General features: G+C 38.5%; 1 protein-coding gene across 10 annotated transcripts in view; it reads left to right on the top strand.

The window, feature by feature from the left end:
* Asator (tau-tubulin kinase asator) overlaps positions 1-12500 on the top strand; it is a 185279-nt gene that overhangs the window by 146129 nt on the left and 26650 nt on the right. For 4 of the 10 annotated variants that reach the window (XM_086534396.1, XM_086534390.1, XM_086534389.1 and 1 more), the window contains exons 5-15: positions 1749-1878; positions 2597-2736; positions 3851-3970; positions 4311-4462; positions 4714-4885; positions 5732-5845; positions 9245-9375; positions 9752-9875; positions 10263-10432; positions 11354-11579; positions 12384-12500. The exon at positions 12384-12500 is cut by the window's right edge and continues 36 nt beyond it. In XM_086534396.1, the coding sequence (XP_086390522.1) occupies positions 1749-1878; positions 2597-2736; positions 3851-3970; positions 4311-4462; positions 4714-4885; positions 5732-5845; positions 9245-9375; positions 9752-9875; positions 10263-10432; positions 11354-11579; positions 12384-12500 (1596 nt within the window). The remainder of the gene's footprint in view (positions 1-1748; positions 1879-2596; positions 2737-3850; positions 3971-4310; positions 4463-4713; positions 4886-5731; positions 5846-9244; positions 9376-9751; positions 9876-10262; positions 10433-11353; positions 11580-12383) is intronic. The other 6 variants (XM_086534397.1, XM_086534398.1, XM_086534394.1 and 3 more) reach the window with 3 other exon arrangements.

The following is a 12500-nucleotide window of genomic DNA, read 5'->3' as shown; positions in this document are numbered from 1 at the left end:
TATAATTTTTTTTTTGTATTATTATTATCATTGTTTTTTGCTCGTCTTGAATGCCCTTCTTCTTCTCTTCTTCAACCTTCGCGTCTTCCAAATTAATTGACTCTACCTCCCCCCCTCCCTCCCTCCCTCCCTCCCTCCCTCCCTCCCTCCCTCTCAAAACTCCATTAGCATTAAATGAGCAGATCTTCATAAGTATCATTAAATCACTCTGTTCATTGGCCTTTGTCCGCAACTGTCACTGTCAAGATGATTTCAAAACGAAGAAAAGTATTTAAATGAGAGGCCAGTATTAAGTTGCATTTTGTTTGTTTACTCAATCCCTTGTTAATGTCAGTTGCCCATATGACTTCGATCTCTTGTTGATTGCACCCTCCTCCCTCCCTCCCCTCTTCTCCCACCTTCTCCCCCTTCTCCCTTCTGTCTTCCTCCTCCTCCCCTCCTCCTCCTCCTCCTCCTCCTCCTCCTCCTCCTCCTTCTCCTCCTCCTCCTCCCCTCCCCCTTCCTTACTTCCACCTTAGTCTTAGTTTGTCTTCCATTTGTATTTTAATTTATCTAGTTCGTTTTTGCTATTTTTTGCCTCTTTTTTGTTTGCTTTCTTCCAGTTGTGTTGTATTTTTATTTTATTTCCTTCCTTCCTCTCTGCCTCTCTCTTTCCCCGTGTTTTATCTAAATTTCTTTGTTGTCTTACGATCATTTTCTCTCTCTCTTTTCCCTATGGCAGATGTGAATACAAGATATGAATGTAAATACGAACTATGAATATAGATCTGAAATACAGTTATAGATATGCAATATGGATATAGATACGTAATATAGATATGAATGCGAATTATAAATATAGATACGAAATGTGAATATAAGTGCGAAATATAAATGTAAATACGAAAGATAGATATGAATACGAAAGATAAGTAGAAATATGAGTACGGATTATATTTATTAATACGAAAATATATTTATAAATACGAGAATATGAGTACGGATTATATTTATAAATACGAAAATGTGACAACGAAATCTTTCTTGAAATCCCAAACGTTATGCAAGTTATCGCGTTCCGTCTGAAGGGAGGGGGGTAGGGGGGGAGAGGCAGGTCATATGTCAAGTATGAATCGAGGTCAACTTTTTTTTATCCTGTCTGAACTTGCACAGACTGCTCTTATAACAGCTTACAAGACAAGAGGATGGATGCTGGATTTGGCTGTGTGAACTTTTCGTTTGTTGGTACTTTGTATTATGTTTTCTGGTGTTTTTTTAATTTTAAGATGAGGACTTGTTTGTGTGCTCGTTTGTCTCTCAATAAAGGATGTTCACACCCAATGAAGCAGGAATTAAAAAAAATAAAAACATCTCAAATGCTGAAATTAATTAGACAGCATCATAGTCATCCAAAATATATTTTTTTTCAAAAGATCCAGTTCTTGGGGAAAAAAAAAATCTCACAATTCCCAACATCATCTTTCTCATATCACACCTCTCTCTGATTTCTCCCTCATCTCACACCCCTTACTCTCTTCTTTCATCTCTCATCAATCATCTATCGTCTATCATCCCTCATCATTATCATCTCTCTCTCACCTCCTCCTCTCTATTCACACTTCACCCTACCTCTCTCCACCTCTCCCCTCCCCCTCCCCCTCCCCCCCCCTCTCCCTCCTCTCTTCCCTCCCCTTCCCCCTCTCACCTCTCACCTCACACCTCACCCCTCTCACACCTCTCTCACCTCTCTCATATCTCTCTCCCCACAGTCCAACTTCAGCATGGGGCGTCTCCCTCACAACTGCAGGAAAGTCTACATGCTGGACTTCGGACTGGCGCGACAGTACACTAATGCCAATGGCGAGGTGCGGACGCCACGCGCGGCGGCGGGGTTCAGAGGTGAGTGCTTTGTGGGGTTGTTGTTATTGTTATTATTGTTATTGTTATTATTATTGCTATTTTTATTGTTATTATTACTATTACTATTATAGTTATCATTATTATTATTACTATTATAGTTATTATTATTACTATTATAGTTATTTTTATTATTATTATTATTATCATCTTTATTATTAGCTTTATTATTATTATCATCTTTATTATTAGTTTTATTATTATTATCATCATCATTATTTTTTTATTACTGCTATTATTATTGCTGTTATTGATATTGTTATTATTATTTATTGTTATTATTATTATGACTATAATTATAACTGTTATTATTATCATTGATATTATCATTATTATGTGTAGTAATATCTTGCGAGTTACTTCTTAAGAACTTTATTGTTCTTGAATCTTTTTTTTTTTTCTTTCTCTTGTTGAGTAATTTTATATATGATGACGTTGGTATTTTAAAACTACTCTCTCTCTCTCTCTCTCTCTCTCTCTCTCTCTCTCTCTCTCTCTCTCTCTCTCTCTCTCTCTCTCTCTCTCTCTCCCTCTCCCTCCCTCCCTCCATCCTCCCTTTCCCTCCCCCTACCCTCACCCCACCTCCACCCCTACCCCACTCTCTTCCTCATAACACCAAACATTAATCTTCTTTTTTTTCTCTCTCTCCCTCTCCCACCCCTACCCCCACACCCTACCCCTTACCCTCCCACCCCCACAGGGACAGTACGTTACGCATCAATGAACGCACACAAGAATAAGGAGATGGGCCGACATGACGATCTGTGGTCCCTCTTCTACATGATCGTAGAATTTGTGAATGGACAACTCCCTTGGAGAAAGATTAAGGACAAGGAACAGGTGAGTGGGTGGGGGATATGTGTGTGGGGTGTGTGTTGGTGGGGGTGGGAGGTGTGTGTTTGTGGGGGGGGGAGGGGGGGGGTGTGTGTGGGGGTGTTTTGAGGGGTGGGGGTAAGGTGGGGAGGGGGGTTGGGAGGGGGGTTATGTGTGTGGGAGGGGGGAGGGATGGACAACTCCCTTGGAGAAAGATTAAGGACAAGGAACAGGTGAGTGTGTGTAGGAGGGGTGGGGTGGGTGGGAGGGGGGTTGGGTGTGGATGTTGGTGTGGGTGTGGGTGTGTTTTGAGGGGTGGGGGTAAGGTGGGGTTGGGGGGGGTATGTGTGTGGGGGGGGGGTGGAAACCTCCCTTGGAGAAGATAAGGAACAGGTGTGGGTGTTAGGGTGAGGAGTAGAGGTGTTGGGGAGGGGGGGTTGGGGGGGGGAATGGGTGTGGGAGGTGTATTGTGTGGGTGTGAGAGGGGGGTATAGGTGTTGGTGTTGGGGGGGGTATGTGTGTGTGTGTGTGGGAGTGGGAAGAGGGGGGGTGGGGATGTGTGATTGTGATGTTATGAGTGGTGATGTAGAGATAGTATTGAGATGGTAATGAGCAATGGTGATGTGATGGTGTGTTGTGGTGATGGAGATATCATGGGGAGAGGTAGTGATGAGTGGTAAGTGATGATAGTGGTGTAAAGTGGTTTAGTGGTGTTAATGAGCATAGGTGATGAAAGTGATGTGGTGGTGATCGAGATTAAAGTGATTTAATGAGTGATGATATTATGATGATGTAATAATGAATGATAATGATAAAGAGCAGTATGGCGAGTGATATAAGTGTGGTGATAATTGCAAATAAGGTAATTATCGCACCTTCATATTCTATATAACCTCAAACTGTTCCCCTAATTCTATTTAATTACTTACCAAGAGATTTAAGTCCAATCACTCAGTGCATAAGACATAACAAGCCACAACAGTAGGAATTACGAGCACCATTGACCTAGCAAAGAACAGTTCAAACCGTTACAGCAAATAGTTTAAACCTTCCTAATCATATGATCTCATAACCTCTGTATCGGAACGAGCATAATAATTTCCCACTGTGCAACATTGCTAACCGTTGCCTTCCATTGCAGGTGGGCCTCATGAAGGAAAAATACGACCACCGGCTACTCATCAAGCACCTCCCGTCCGACTTTAAACAGTTCCTGGAACACATACAAAACCTTGATTATTATGACAAACCTGACTATGCTGTGAGTATTTTTTTTTTTTTTTTTTTTTTTTTTTTAAGAGCGCATATTGTTGGAGTGTGTTCATGTTTAGGTGATTTCTTGGTTGGTTCCTTTTTTTTTCTTTTTAGATGTGCCTTATTCTGATTCTTGAGATGAGGCATGTATGTAAGTCTGTTTTTAACAGGGAAATACCCAATTTTTTTCTTGAATCAAAAATAAAAATAGAGTATATTTCTCAAAATTGTTTCATTACTTTAGAAAATAATTCAACTTCATATCAGTTTAAACATCAGTACTCATTTCGATATCAGTATAGGCTGCCATTTGACGTCTCTCCCTAATATAATTAAAACGATTCCAGATGCTGTCCGGTTTATTTGAGAGATGTATGAAACGTCGAGGAGTGAAGGAGGCTGACCCATTTGACTGGGAGAAGACTCCTACAGACAACTCCCTCGGCACAACCACTACTACTACGCATGCTGTTATTACCAAGCCTCAACATGTGGACAGGTTAGTTATCTTAAGTCTGAGGATGAACTGATTAGTTATTTCTCTATTTAGAGTATAACTCGTTCTTTCTTGTACTCCATATTGTATCTCCCCCAAGAGGCATAAGTTATAATAATGTTTATGAATCTGTGTATCTATAAATACCATGTATATTTTTTCTCAGATGAGTTTATTCACAGTATTATTAAAAGCTTTGACTCCTGTATTTCTTTCTTTCTTCTTTATTTTGATCACCATTATTCATCCAACAGCCGTTTGGTGTATGGCGGAGGAGGCGTCACAGACAACATGCTTGATGACAACGTCTTGGGCTCAGTGGACAACCAGGAGAACGTGGAGGCACCCCATGACCACGACCATGACCCAAGGAGACGAAGAAGGAGAGACACCGTCCTACACCAACCCCAACCGAACATCAACCAGGTGTGGATCGGGAAAACTAATGTCAGTTATCCCATCATGAGGGTCTCTCTCTCTCTCTTTTTTTTTTTGATTTTCTTGCTCTAATATGATTATTATTATGATTCTCAGTGTATTGCACAAGCCTTTAAACCAGTATGGGATATACTGAAGAGTAAAAGGAGAAACATGTAGTTATACACCACCTTTAAGTACGAGGAGCCAGGAGTATGGCCTTGCGCAGATGTTATCAGAAAGTGAGTCTCCAGAGGTCGATGTTCATTGGCCGGAAATTCACTGGTAGCACACTTAGTTTGAATTATTACATATGAATTACTTTGACAATGGTGGGATTATGATGCAGAAGGCTTTAAAAAATATATATGCAAATGAATTATATATTCATTTTCTGGACACATTCTGTGACTTGCAAAGGTCAAGAAATCCTTGTGAGACTCGACAGGCAGTAAGTGAATCACTGGGGTTTGGGGTTCGAGTGGGGCTGGTGGGGTAGCTGGACCACAGTAGCATAGAACCCATTGCTTATGTCTCTCTGTTGTATAAAACTTCTGCTCCTCCTTGTGACTCGTGCTACACTTGTTGAGCGCTGAGATGCTGCGTCTTAACTTCATGTTTGTCTCAACATAAATGTCTAGTAATTCTGTATCTCTATAAGTAGCAAACTAGTAAGACTTGCTAGCATCAAATACTTCATCAAGCACGTCTATGCCCCCCCCCAACTAGTTAGAGACTTTGGCAAATACACCCTGCACTAGTGATTGTAAATCTCTGGTAGGCAAGCTGCACCATTCAGATTAAGCAAAGCCAGTCCCAGCATTCAGTTGGTCATTGTGAATTTGGCGTCTTCAGCAACAGGTGGAGACTAAGGACCGCGTGCTGAACGATAACAACGTCAATGCGAACATCATCGTCAACACAGAGAAGGACACGAACGAGGTGGAGATGTCACCCAAGAAGAGAAAGGTACAGCCTGCTCTTTCCCTAAAGTCTGGTCAGGGTGTCTTTGCTGTGTGAACACATTTTTTGTACTGTGGTTAAAAAAAAAAGAATTAAAAACCCTCAAACTCTGCTACTGTAGTCAGACCTAACAGCTGGATCAAGCTTTGTACCTGTCCTATCGATCTCTCTGTCTCTGTCTCTCACTCTCTCTCTCTGCGTAGAAGTAGCACCGCTTGGGATGAGGCTAACACACAAATCAAAAAGCTTTTATGTATCTTAGTGTCCTAACAGGCGAGAGTATTCCTACTAAGATGCCTCCCCACCAACCCCCTCTGTGTGAATGTACGGAATCAAACTCTCTTACCCTTAACCCTACGTAGAACTGTTGTCACATGATATACTAACATACTAATAGGGAAAGGTCCTCGCGTTGTCCTTTGTCTTGACACTGACAGTGAGGAACACCTTCTTTTAAGCTTGAACTTTGATTGAATTTAACCCAATTAGAAATACTGATATTATTGGTGTTGCAACCATTGGTATGATGACTAACTAATGTTGAATAGAATTATGATGATATTCATAATTAGTGTGATGGTAAAGTGATTATTACTGCAGTGATGTTGGTATTATATCTAATAGTAGTGCATAATGATGAAATGATCATGATAAAGGTGAAAATGATAATAGTTTTGATAATAATACTTACTATGATAGTGAAATTGCTAGCATTTTAGTTTGGTATAGTTATTAATATTATTATTATCATTATCATTATTACTATTATTATTATTATTGTTATTATTATTATCATATTTTTATTGTTATTATTTTGATGATTATTATTGTTATCATTATTATTATGTTTAGATTATAATTATTATTATTGATAATATTATTGTCATTATTATCATTGTTATTATTATTATTATTGTTATTTTGATTACTTACATTATCATTGTTACTATTATCGTTTTTATTTTGATTAAAATCATTATTATTATTATCATTTTTGTTATTGATAATCTTTTATTATAATCATTACCAATTAATGTTAATATAATTATTATTATCATTATTATTATATTATTACTATTGTTATATTGTCATTACTGTTATTAGTATTACTTTATTTGTTAATATTATTATTATTATTATTATTATTATTATTATTATTGTTATTATTATTATCATTGTTATGAATATCATTAACATTTAGTTATCTTTTGTACTAATCTACTCATGATAATTTACATAAATTGCAGATAACTTTACTAACACCATCAATCAGTTTATTGATTCAGCAATAGCATGATCTTCATCATCATTAACTTCATTGATAGTATTATCATCATTCTCATCACTATTTTCATTACTCTTGGCAACACCATAACAATGACAGCTACTGCCACCATCACCATCACTACTACCACCACCACAACCAGTACCACTGCCACCATTAATACCACTGCCAGTACCATGACTAATACCACCACACCATTATCACCACTGCCACCACTACTACCATTAATACCACCACCAGTACCATGATTAATACCACCACCACCGCTACCACGACTAATACCACCACCACTGCTACCACTACTGCCACCGCTACTACCATTAATACCACCACCAGTACCATGACTAATACTACCACCACCACCACTACTACTATGACTACCACAACTACTAACACCACTACCACTACTCCCACCAGTACTATCACCACCACCACCACCACCACAACTATTACCACCACTACTGCTACTACTCTCACTCCTATTACCACCACCACCACCATTAATTATACATGCATTGTCAATATTGATACTCAATATTTCACAGGTTTGCTTTAGGCAACAAAATCATTATATGCTGTAAAGAAACAAAAGTCAGTGTTAAGGTACACAACTTTTTATGTAATGCTTATGGATTTTTTAGCACATTAACATCACAACAAAGAGGAAACACTTGGTGAGATGTTAACCTTTTAGTTCTTTTAGTTTAGACAAAAGTGGTCATGTCGGCAGTTACCCACGTAGGAAACGTAGGCAGATTCAAGTACATGCACACGCTGTGTTGTGTCACGTGTAAACTGCCATGAATCGTGCACAAGTTATGAGTTGTGAATAGGATGTGATATGTCATGCACAGGCTGTGATGAAGTTGTGATGAGTCACGTGCAAGTTATGATGAATCCTGCACAGGCTATGATGAATCATGGATAAGTTGTGATGGGCCATGCACAGGTTATGATGAGTTATGCCTAGGCTGTGATAAATCATATGCAAACTATGATGAGTCTTGAGAAAGCTGATGAATCTTCCAATAAAACATATCCACAAAGGCCTATGTATAAGTGTATGTAGAAACACTCAACACCAACATGCCCACACAACTCCATTCTTACATTTCTTTCATTTTTCTAATTATTATTCTAAGGTAAAACCATCAGCAATGACATTTTTCTGAGTGTGACTCCCAAAATTATTCTTTTTTGACTTGGATCTTTGTTAGTCAAAGTTATTATGAGTGTGATTCGATACATGGACAGGGTTGTTGCATTATGGTGACCTGCACTGTAGAATATTGTATGTAATTATGACTGGATGATACACCTGTTCATTGATATATATCAGTAGTGTGATTGCTAGGTGATTATACAAACTAGAGTAGTATTAAATTTATGAGCTACATTGCTCTGATTCTTGCATGTCTCCTGACAAGTTGCAACTAGAAAATGGTGATATTTTAGACTTTATGAAGGAGAAATGAGTTATGATATTTTTAGATAATGCAATGAATAGTAAATGCATCCTGTCTGTTATTTTCATCACCATAGCTGGTGTTGATACTCAATATTATGTAATTATATTTCAATGTGACACTATACCTATGACTTATCACAATAACATCAGATTTTATATCTACCTGTATATTTATTGTCATCATATTTTAAGTTTCATCATGGAAAACTGTACAGTAATTAAAATAACATAGACCTGATCTAGTGCATCACCTTGTATTAACAATGTAATATTGTAACTACAGCTCACATTGAAGCTACAATGCACTGTAGATGAGATTTTGTTACTTGATGAATTATATTGATATATGTATATTTGGTCCCATCACTTCTAATTTATATATTGCTTCATTCTACTAACACACATCTGGTCCCATCACCTTTTTCTTCTTCATTGCACTTCATTCTCTCTTCCTTGCAGTAACAGTACCCCTACAATACTCCTCACAGACCTGCACTCTAACCACACACACTCTCTCCTCACCCTTGCCAGCAAACAGGTCTACATATTATGCATTAAAGAGAACAAAACAACTTGCTCACAGATGTTCCCTGCGTCCTGTTGTCAGTTCTGCCAATCAGTGTTTTATACAAAGCCCTTTTTCTGGATGCAGGTGGAAGAATTCACCTGCGAGAAAGAAGGAGAAGGAGGAGGGGAGAAGGAGAAGGAGGGTCGCCTCGAGTGTTCTACCGACTGGGATGGAGACGCGGTCATGGCCTCTAGGCAAGGCCACACCACACCAAGGTAATGCCTCTCACTGCTAACTTCTCTTATTAAGAGTTTATACAATTTGAAGTTAGTTGTCTCTGTAAAACCGATATCATACTTTTGCTAACTACATTTAATATGATTTTGTACAATTTGAGATTAGATGTTTATAGAAAAAATTGTAATATATGTTCTTAATCACGGAGGTAACTTGATAAAGGTTTATAGAATTTGGAGTTACATCTGAACATACTTTAGACTCAATTTATTTTTTCCTTCATATATAGAAATCCACAGTTCTTTACAAAAACTCCCATACAGAAGAAAAATGAAAAACGTTAATAATATTCACACTGTTTTTGTATGTAAAAGGCAAACAAGATAAACTCACACACCATATTTGACATTACAGAGGAGCTGGAAATGAGGATAATAAGAATAGAAAACCGCTGGCTGTACTAAGGTTATCCTCAGTAGATACGGCTGTGGACGATGTAGATATGAATGTAGAACCAGCCAGCAAGAGGGAAGACCAGGTGCGTAAATTTTAGAATTTAAATGAAACAGGAATGAGTAAGTTAGGTTAGATATGATAAGTATAAATGTAAGAAGAATGGGCAACTAATATCAACAAGCTATAATAACTATTCTGTCTGAGTATTGTTCTACCTCTTGTATATATATATTACAGTCTAATCAGCTATTAGTTTTTCTCAAGTAATACTTTGTATGTTAGGAATGTAAAAAATATCTAAATAATAGAGAAAATATTCATTTCATAGTTAGCTGGTCTGAATCATGTATAGTGATAGCATACTTTATATATAATTCTATATGATTAGAATAAGTAACAATAAATTAAAAATAAACATTCATAGTGTTAAACATAGTGTTCAACAGTGCATTTTCTTCCTTCTCCCTAGTACTCTGTCCAGGATGGAAGTTACGTGAGCTTCCAGGATGGAGGTCGGCTGGTGAGGATGGAGCCCAGCGCTGGTGGGGTGTCTCCAGGCGGCTCCACACCCCCCACGGAGGGAGACTTCCACCCCCATGCTCGCGACCACACACCACACCGAAGGACCCATCACAAAAGGTCCGTGGCTGGCTGAGTAAGGAGAAGCAGGAGGAGGAGGAAGAAATCCTAATCTAGCCTAGCTTCTCTTGCGTGTGCAGGAATTGTCTCACTAACCAAAAGAGGAGAAAATCCTTTAAGAGAGAAAAAAAAGAGAAGGAATTTAATTCACTAATTTTTTTTTTTTTCTGTTGGTTGGGTTTCCTTTATTAAACGTCATAAAACTCTCTTTTGTAAACTCAAATGCAGGGACAAGTCAACCAGTTGGGATATTAGTGCGTTCATTGTTACCTTTTCTAACTATATTGATTGTGTGTTTGTTTGGTTTGTCTGGCAACAGGAGTCTTGGATTAGCCAGGTGAGAAAGTCAACAGTCAGCCTGTTATATCCTGCTGGTCTAGCTCATCAGTATCCCCTCTAACCTGTACTTGTCTCTCTAGCCTCACTTGTTACTTATTTATTTTTTTCGTCTTCTTTTGAATACATAGCTCTAGAAACCAAGTGTGTCTTTTGCAACCTACAAAACAATAATATATATAGATATACATATATATATTTCGTGGGACTTATGGATTGGTCTTATTGCCTGGTGTGTTTGTGTGTTCCTTAGTTTACTTACTGAGTATTAATAAAAGAGTGAGAGTATTCTCATTATTACGGAGATTGTGTTTAGTTTAGTTATGTATAAGTGTTGGTGGATTACTTGTTTTCTTTAAGTTTGTGACTATATCACCCACCAGCTACACTATTAAGCTTCTTTAATATGAGTCTGATGCTTAAAAAACAACAGCGACTGTGGTAAGTCCAACACCACAAGTCCAGGTGTTGCCCCACGTATGCTGTCATGTAATAATGATATAATTTTTGTGGCACTTTCTCTTAGCCGAGCGGTGAGACTAACACATTCCTGGGTATTACCCTTTTTTTTTCCCTGGACACCAGGTTCCACCCAGTACAGCGAGCGAAGTACCTGGGTCACCGCGACGTGTCCATCACCCAGTTTGCTCTGGCTGACGACGACAATGTGTCCCAGCCAGCCACCAAAGGAGGGGGAGGTGGCCTTACTCTGGCCTCGCAGTGGAAGTCACAATTTGATGATTCGGAGGAGACCGATAATGAGCTGAAGGCCGATAACCTACAGAGCCCCGAGCACAAGCAGCGCCTCACCGTAAGTAGATGGGCTTCATGGCAGCCACTGGGCTCTAGGGTATGCCGTGGCTTGTGGTTATGCTGGTTTTGGTGAGAGAAAATTTTGAGGTAGGGGGTAGAATTTGTGACTTGGGAAGTTTGGAAAAAAGGTAAAAGAAAAGCAGGATTTTTAATGAAGGTTGGTGTCTTCTTAGGCAAGGAAGATTTGGCATAACCTTGATTTTTAGAATGTATAGATGGAGCCATCTATATTCTCTATAAAATAGGTTTGCTAACTGTGAGAACTCAAGTTTGTAGGAGTTTAGGCTCTTGAACTTAGTCTCAATCTTTAATGCTGTGAATGGTACACTCTAGTTCTAAAAGATTAATCAAAATGCACATAAAGAGGCAGAGCATCATATCTAAGTAGGTAAGTTGTTAGTCAGTGAGAGCAAAGTGCAGAGAAGAAATGTAAGTACCGTATGTAAGTCTGTATCTCAAGAGACCAAAGCAATATGTGAGTCTCTACTAAAAGAAGAAGAAAAGAAAGAGAAGAAAAAAAAAGTGGTTAAACATTAAAGTCCTTTAAATTCCTGACATGTAAATATCATTTGATGAAATGCTGCAGAATAAATAGATCTTCCAGAAGTAATTATAAATCCCTAACCAAGTAATATTAACAAACAAAACAAAATCTATGATAATAAAAAATAATAATAAAGATAAATTAATAATCCAGTATCTTTTAAAACAATTAGTCACTTGCAAGCCAACCAGCTAGTTTTTCTCCTGCATGTCACAAACACGTAACCTAAGACATGAAATCCCTATCATAATCCCTCAGCTGGTGTCCCCCTCGTCCCATGGGCCAGACGACACTGCCATGACACCCGTGCATGACGCAGTGCCGGCGGAAAAGTCACGGCGCGGCACGGAACTTTCCAGAATTAGCGAGGATGAC

The sequence above is a fragment of the Penaeus japonicus genome, unplaced genomic scaffold, assembly GCF_977035675.1.
Source record: "Penaeus japonicus unplaced genomic scaffold, GWHDUDI00000001_assembly GWHDUDI00000041, whole genome shotgun sequence".
Taxonomy (NCBI): Eukaryota; Metazoa; Arthropoda; class Malacostraca; order Decapoda; family Penaeidae; genus Penaeus; species Penaeus japonicus.
Note: the sequence above shows the minus strand (reverse complement) of the source record. Positions and strands in the feature narration are given on the sequence as shown.